General features: G+C 51.0%; 1 protein-coding gene across 2 annotated transcripts in view; it reads right to left on the minus strand.

Annotated features, from left to right (window-relative positions):
- Window positions 1–702: 702 nt before the first annotated feature.
- Window positions 703–7,953, minus strand: part of Cd74 (CD74 molecule) — a 9,215-nt gene continuing 1,964 nt past the window's right edge. The window contains exons 2-9 of one of the 2 annotated variants that reach the window (XM_008849392.3): window positions 5,210–5,379; window positions 4,995–5,074; window positions 4,490–4,552; window positions 3,691–3,786; window positions 3,336–3,423; window positions 2,007–2,198; window positions 1,493–1,555; window positions 703–1,261 (exon numbers count right to left, since the gene is read on the minus strand). In XM_008849392.3, coding sequence (XP_008847614.1) covers window positions 1,251–1,261; window positions 1,493–1,555; window positions 2,007–2,198; window positions 3,336–3,423; window positions 3,691–3,786; window positions 4,490–4,552; window positions 4,995–5,074; window positions 5,210–5,379 — 763 coding nt within the window. In that variant the 3' untranslated portion in view covers window positions 703–1,250. The remainder of the gene's footprint in view (window positions 1,262–1,492; window positions 1,556–2,006; window positions 2,199–3,335; window positions 3,424–3,690; window positions 3,787–4,489; window positions 4,553–4,994; window positions 5,075–5,209; window positions 5,380–7,953) is intronic. The other variant, XM_008849394.2, reaches the window with a different exon arrangement.

Raw genomic sequence — 7,953 nt, forward strand, 5'->3', positions numbered from 1 at the left:
GACTTTGTGAGATCTAGTATGTGTTGGAGACATTGGCTGATGTAGACTGAGGGTAAGGAGGCGTGGCATTGATACCAGAAAAAGAATGGGCTGGAGGTCTTGGGGATCCTGAACTCGGGCACCTTGGGACACACACACCACAGCCCACCCCTCTCTACAAGTTGTCTTGGTCTAGATCAGTCCAGAGCAGTGTCCTCATTGGGCTGTGCTGACCCACAGAAGCCTTTAAACTTAAGAATGGAGCAATACCACTAATGCTCTTTTCAGGCTCCTGGGTGGTAGAAATGGCACCTGGCAGCCGGGACCTGCCCCCTCTCCTAGCAACAACCAGCTGGGGCTGAGTAGCTATGGGTCCTGCATGGGCACCAGCAGGCAGCAGCCCCCACTCCCTGTCCATTTCTGACACTGAGGCCCTGTGTCCGTTGCCATCTGTCATCACACTCATGCTGTTCTTCGTACAGAAATGGAATTGGGGACATGGGAGATGGAAGCTGGGACATGACGCGCTGTGCTTTCAAAACTAGGCAAGAGCCTTTTTTCTTGGAAGAGTATTTGCATATTAAACAGGTGCCAAGTATAGAGCCCATCACCCTGGTGCCACAGGCGTGCATTCTCACACCTGAGCAACTGGATTTAGGGTCTCCATTGACCCCCTTAAAGTGAACTAAGTAGATCCTAACAGAAGAGCCAGGAGCAAGAGTGTTCCACTTACTACCTTTTATTCTCACGCAAAACAGGGCCCTAAGGGCTGCTGACAAGCTTGGCCTAGCAGAGGACCTGGGGGTTGACAGGAAGTAAGTAAGGGTTACTCAGGAGGGACTGAGTTCTTGAGAGGACAGCAAATGTGTCCAGTCTAGGGTTTTTTTCTCTTTTTTTGGGGGGGAGGTGGTTCTTCCTGACCATGGGCCTAGATCTCAGAGCCCCATGTTGGAGACTGCTATGTCAGAAATGGGAGTTGGTTCGCCTAACTTTAGCCCACTCTGGGCTTTGTGTCCCTTTAGATAGGAGTGGGCAGCAGAGCCTTTTGGTATCATCACACCCATGCTGTTCTGGTTTTATCAGTCACGTCCAGGGACAATGAAGAAGCAGACGCCAGTCTCACCAGTCCTGTGATGGAAGTTAAGACGCAGGGAGGGAGACAGGATGTGGACTGGGACGTCAAGGAGCGGGAAAGGGCTGAGGAGGCGCAGGGGTGCAGGAAAGCTGCAGCTGTGCAGAGCAGACTGGGTAATGGAGATGCTTCTGTGTCCTCACATGATAACTGGGAAGAGAAGCAGCAGGTTGAGGTTGAGGTCACATGTTTGTTGTCCCTGCCTCACAGCATCTTGGGACTGCAGAGCAGTCAAGGACCCTCCACTGCCCTCTGCTGGGCTCAAGTACTGTCACCAGCCACCAATCCACCTGAAATAACCATCCCAGGGATGGTAGAAAATGGCAGTCATGCTGTGCCACTGGGAGGTTCAGGGAGGGGACCCGTCCATGGGGCTCTTACCTGGGCTCACATCCTGCTTGGTCACACCCAGCCCAGAAGACAAGTCCTCCATGTCTAGTGGCTCTGCAAGGGAAGCAGCGGGTTCAGCTGTTAGTCTCATCCATCCCTGGGGGCATCCTTCCCAACCAGGTGTGACCTTGAGCCCAGCAAAAGAGGCACCACAGTGCACAAGTGTGGTTGTGGGGTAGAGAAGGGATGGCACAGTGAGATGGGGGGTCTGTGGGATGCCTGTGAAGTACAGCACATGGAGAATGTGAGTGTGAGAGGAGAGAAAGCATAGAGGGACAGATAGGAGGGATGGATGGATGGATGGATGGATGGATGGATGGATGGATGGATGGATGGATGGATGGATGGATGGGGAGCCTGATGCATGACTTGACAGTGGCTGTCCCCGGGGCACAACCAACTCCAGTGTCCTGGCCCCATGTACACTGGGAGGGACCTTGGGACCTTCAGCTTTCCTAGTTTTTTCCTAGTCCTTTAGACTGCTGGCATGGTGGCCCCTGCTTACCACTGCAATTTTGGCGCCCTCGGCTCTTGGTGTGAGGAACCTCAGTGCCGTTGGGGAACACGCACCAGCAGTAGCCAGTGCTCCCGTGGCACTGGAGTGGCATATAGTTACCGTTCTCATCGCACTTGGGACGGAACGCACCCGGATGGACGTCGGGGATGTGGCTGACCTCCTCCTGGCACTTTGTCAGTGCTGAAGCGACAGGCATGATGAAGACAGTGAATGTGGGCTCTGGACCAGTATCTCAGCAGAGCAGAGACCCACACACCACTGCCATGGGCCTAAATGCCTCTGCTCTAGTAACTTTCCTCATTCTACCCATAACACAGTTGGGAAAACTGAGGCCTGAGACTTAAACCAGTAAGTTCCAAGATCAAAAAAGGAAGTGAATGACTGTGACTCATTCACCCCAGAACTTAGCAGTTACTTCTAGCACTCAGGTTATTCAGTTTGCCATTGTACCTGACATCCTGATTTCTGGAGGACAGCAGTCACTTTGAGGAGTCTGAACTTACTATTACTGGGAGAACACAAGTAGAAACTGGGGCTATCGTTTTTTGGGAGATGTTAAAGAGGGGGTTCAAATATCAGCTAGAAGTTGATTGAGTTAGCATGTATGTATCAAAGAAACAAGTCCTGGGCAGAAAGACCATTGGCTTTGCCCAAAACTACACAGCAGTTAGAGACAGCACCAAGATGAGGAGGAGGCATTCTGAAAGGCTTTAGGACTCAAGATCCTGGTATGCACTGTTGCTATGGTGAGATGGGAAATGTACTCACTGACTGTGGTCCCCCACCCCCTAACAAATTACAAGGCAGTACTGGGGAGGTGTCCTGCCAAGGACTCCTGCCTGGTGTGTTTCAGTTGGTTTTGTTTCAAGCCCAAGTGACAAGGAGCCTCTGTACTCTGTGGACACTTGTGAAAACACAGACCCACAGACAGGATGTTAGAGCTTCTGGGCCAAGAAGAAACAGGCAGGAAGAGATGGTAAGCAGAGAGGATGGGATCTGCCACAAACTTCATTCAAGAGTGCTGGAGGCTGGGGATGGAGAGAGGGCTCAGCCGTTAAGAGCACTGACTGCTTTTGCAGAGGATTGGAGTTCCCAGTATCCACATGGGGACTAACAACCATCTGTAACTCCAATTCAAGGAGACCTGATGCCCTCTTCTGGCCTCTGTGAGCACTGCACACATGTTGTGCGCTTACATGTAGGCAAAACAGTCATACACATAAAATAAAAATAGATCTAAAAATGTGAAAAGTGCTGGAGGCCCTAGCTTCAGCAGCTCCAGGGAGCCCTGGCACCCCAATGTTCCCAAGCCAGTACCTTTAGATGGAGCCTCAGTAGGCTTTTCATCCATGGTGTTCTTGCTCATTTCAAACAAGAGCCACTGCTTCATCCAGCTCTCAAAGATCTAATAAGGATAGAGGCAGGCAGGTAGGGTCAGGAGCCATCACCAAGCCCTACCCTGCTGGACTTTACCCTGGTAACAAACTTGGGGGACCAAGCAGGCACAATACCTGGAGTCCAGGTGCTGCCTGGGTCCCTCTTAAAGGCCCACAGGGTTTTGTGGGTGTTAATAAGCCCTCAGCTTCCAGAGTGGCTCCTGGCCCATCCCTCACCTCTTTCTAACCCTGAGACCATCCTATTGAAATGGGTTCCCACAGAGCAATCTGCTCACCTTCCAGTCCATGCCATCCATGCTGTTCTTAAGGTGCTTCAGGTTCTCTGGGAAAGTCCCCTTCATCTGAGGGTACCCCTTCAGGGGGTCAGACTTCTGCAGAGGGGCAGGGCAAGAGAAAGCTTACAAGAAGCTCCCTGATGGGCCAGGGGAAATGTACAGCCTATGTTCTCAGGTCTTCATTCACTCTGAGGAGTGAATGTCAGCTGCACCAAGCCTAGACCCCAGCCTCAGTGATGGAAGGGCAGAGTGAGGGTGCCCTCCGGCTATGCAGGGCCTGTCTGGGCCCAAGGTCCAGACCACCTCTACCAGCACCTCCAGTTTTCTCCCTACAGACATCTGCTCATTTTGAAAGCTCACCCCCAGGAAGACTTCCTCACCACCTCAAGCTAGACTGGGTCCTCTGCCTGTCCTCACAAAGCCACCTACCTGCACTTCCCTCATCATCTAGTCACCTGTCTGTCTGCCACAGTAGCCTGAGCTTCCCCATACCTGCAGAGCTGTGTTCAATCCCCTCACCTCACTGTAGACTAAGAGCTTTGCATAGTGCCTGGCACAGAGCAGACATGCAATGCAAACTTAGGAAGGAGAAAACGTGTCATAGGCAAGTCGCTTCCAAGATTTGGGCCTTAATTTTTTTCAACTCAAAAGTGGAGCAGCTGGCCTAGATGTAACATTCAAGAGCCACCCTGTGTTCCTTGGAACAAACATGTGCTGAATTTACAGTGAGCCTGACATGTGGACAAGGGCTGGGGTCCCATGTGGACCAGGAGCCTGCCCACTGGCTCTGACAACTCACCAGGAGCAGGTGCATCACATGATCCTGTGTCGTGTTGCCGTACTTGGTGGCATTCTGCACAGGCTGTGGAAAGGGGAATAGGGTTACCAGCACTGGTAGAGAAGAGAGGCCTACAGCTGGAGTCTAGTATGAAGAGTCAGGTCCATGCAACTCAGAGGCTCAGCTATGCCATCTCCAAATCTAAGAGTTCAAGCAAGTCACTCCCTGCCTCAGCATCCCCTTTGGTCAGGATGGCATGATGTTCCAAGGCTTTGCCAATAGCAGTTTTATGAATAAGAACATTATTGCTATCAAAGATTTGAGGAAGGGGAGGGGATCGTAGGAGGGTATGGAGGGTAAGGACTTGAAAACTGCAGGGCTCGCCCCACCCCATCAAGATGGCCCCCAAAACTCTAGCCCCCATCACCCTGGTGAGTTTCTGAGGTGGGCCCTGCACCTCCCTAGCAGTTAGGACCTTCCTTCCTGGTCAGCTATTCTCCCTTGCCCCTCCTGCCACCCTCCTTACCCCCTGGAGCATGTTGTCCATGGGGAGCGCCTGCATCAGCAAGGGAGTAGCCATCCGCATCTGGCTCACAGGCTTGGCTGCTGTAAGTCAGGAATGTGAGCATGAGCAGGGCCCAGGGAAGGGGCACCGAGGGGCTGAAATCTGAGGTCCAAAGGGAGAGGGCTGGGGGTGCTGGGTGCCAGCGTGGGGTGTCAGGGTGGAGGTGGAGCACGTACGCTTGGGAAGCTTCATGCGCAGATTTTCCAGCTGCAGATTCTGGGTGGTGACAGTCAGCTTGTCCAGTCGGCCCTGCTGCTGGTACAGGAAGTAGGCAGTGGTAGCCTGGCCAGCCAGGAGCAGAGCCACCAGGACAGAAAAACTGGTGTACAGGGCTCCACGGCTGCACCTGCAATGGGGAGTGGGGAGGTGAGAGCAGAATCCAGAACTGGATGCTGGCTGGGCATGAAGATAGATTTCCCTACGGACCCCCCGAGCCACATCCCTCAGACTTTCATCAAGCCTGCCCCACAAGCTGACCACTGCTCTTTCTTCCCAGGAAGAAATCCAGGAGCCACCCTGGGCTAGGTTCAATGGGAAGTTCTTTGCCCACTCTGGGCTTTTGGTGTCTCACCTGTGCAGTGACAGGGTAAAGTGGTGGCAGGATGGAGGAGGGGGGGAATCCCCACTTCCCTAGGTTCCCTTTCCCCTGGGGATCTCCTGAGGCTCAGAGCTGCTCTCAGGGGAAAAGGGCTTGGTTTTGTTGTTTTAGCTTTCTTAGTTGGTAGAAAAAGATAAGTGTGTTTACTACATAAGAAGAATGATTTTCATACCCCATGCCATCTTCCACACTGACAGTGAGATAAGGTTTAAAGAGAAAAGGGAAGGAAATGAGATGGGAACAGCAGAAAACATGCCTACCTGAAAAGGAGAAGTGGGGCCTTGACATCTTAAGAGTGGACTGAAGAGGAACACTGTCAGGCTGAAACAGGGCCAAACATCACTCCCTCCAGAGATTCAGCCTCTACCCCCAGATTCTCTGGGGGCATTTGAACAAAACCCCAGCGGTCTCTGAGCCTCTGTCATCTGCCACCTGGGTACTCCTCACTTTAGCAATTCTAGAACTTGGTTCACTCTGTGTGTATGTGCACACACATGTGCATGTGTGTATGGGTGCACATGTATGTGGAGGCCAGAGGTTGACTTTGGGTGTCTTCCTCAACTGTTCTCCACCTTATTTTTTTCACTGAACCTGGATCTCACCAACTCAGCTAGACTATCTAGCCAGCAAGCCCCTGGGATCCTACTGTCTCCATCTCCCCAGAGCCAGGTGATGCACACCACCATGCCTGGTTTTTACATGGGTATTAGGAATTTGAACTCAGATCCTCCTGTTCCATCACAGGCACTTTACCAACTGAGCTGCTCTCCAGTTCAATTTTCCTTTGAAACAAGATCTGACTATGAACATGGAAATATCTCATGGTGGTATCAACTGGGGAAATTCAACAGCAACATAGCTGCTTAGGGGCCGGGTAAATTTTTCATGCTCCTGGGTGGCCAGACAGACCATCAGACCTCAGTGGCCCCTTACAACTTCAGGCCTTGGATAAGGTTTCCAGGTGCATATACATGTTATAGCATGGAGCGTAAAAGGATCCTGACTCAGTACCCTGACAGTTCTTGTCTATTCTTACCCCACTGATCCCCACACACACACACCCTCAGAAGAAATACCAGGACCCTGCTGTGGTTTGCACGTTTCCTCCAAAATCCAGGTGTTGACAGTGTGATGGTGAATGGGATTAGGCACCCTCATAAGAAAGCTTAACAAAGGGAGTTGGTGTTCCACTGCCATGTAAATACAACACAGCAAGAAGACCGTCAATCAGATGCCAGCACCATGATCTTGAACTTCCCAGCCTCCAGAACTATGGGAAAGAAATCTGCTTTTTATAACTTACCCAGTCTGTGGTATTCTATTATAGCAACACAGACTAAGATACAGTCCGTTAGAAATCCTCAGGATGAGTTTGCATCCTGCCCACTCCAGCAACCAGCAAGGGTGATTTGGGAAACTCCAAAAGACCTGTCTGCCTAGTAACTTATGATGTCATAGACACAGTTCATTCTCATTGGCTCTCTGCTTGCCAGCCCTTTATTTTCTAGTCCAAGGCCTAGCCCAAGGGAGAGTTATTCTTGAAGAAAAAAGCAAAAAACTCTTTGCTGGGGAAGGGAGGAGACCACACATAAGGGGACAATAAATTCAACTTCTTGGCCTTTCAAAGGAAGATATGACCTGGGCTCAAGACGATGAAAAACTCACCAGCCTGGTCTCAAAGTCTCCTGCTTTACTAGCTACCTGGGTTACTCATGGCCTTGAGCCCCTTCAGTCTTCATACTCAGGTCTAGTCGAAGTCCACTTCCTGCCACATGAGCTTGGGAAATCCCCACCCCTCTCATTTCTGAATCTCAGTTTCTCAGAAGGCCAAAGAACTAAGCTTCGTACTGAAGATGAGAGCAGGGAGCCAGGGTTGGCATCCTGGCTCTGCTACTTGCCTAGCGCTGGGACCATGGGCAAGTCAACCCATCTGCATGAGTAAAATGGGTAGGTCTCTCAACTCAAAGAGTGTTAAACAAGACAAAGGTGGAACACTTGGCTCCACACCTAGCCTGTTTTAGGTCTCCACAAATAAATAAATAACAGTACTGTCCTCAAGAGAGCTAAAAGTCAACTGACTTCCTTACTCTTTTACCAAATTTATTTTAATTTTCTTCTTCTTCTTATTATTATTATTATTATCATTATTATTATTTTGGGGGGGTCTTTTTGAGACAGGGTCTCCCTGTAGCCCCAGCTGTCCTGGAACTCACTATGTAGACCAGGCTGGCCTTGATCACTATGTAGACCAGGCTGGCCTTGAACTCACAAAGATCTGCCTGCCTCTGCCTCCCAAGTGCTGGGATTAAAGGCGGGCGCCAC

This window comes from Nannospalax galili, unplaced genomic scaffold (genome assembly GCF_000622305.1).
Source record: "Nannospalax galili isolate Female #2095 unplaced genomic scaffold, S.galili_v1.0 scaffold704, whole genome shotgun sequence".
In the NCBI taxonomy this organism is placed as follows: domain Eukaryota; kingdom Metazoa; phylum Chordata; class Mammalia; order Rodentia; family Spalacidae; genus Nannospalax; species Nannospalax galili.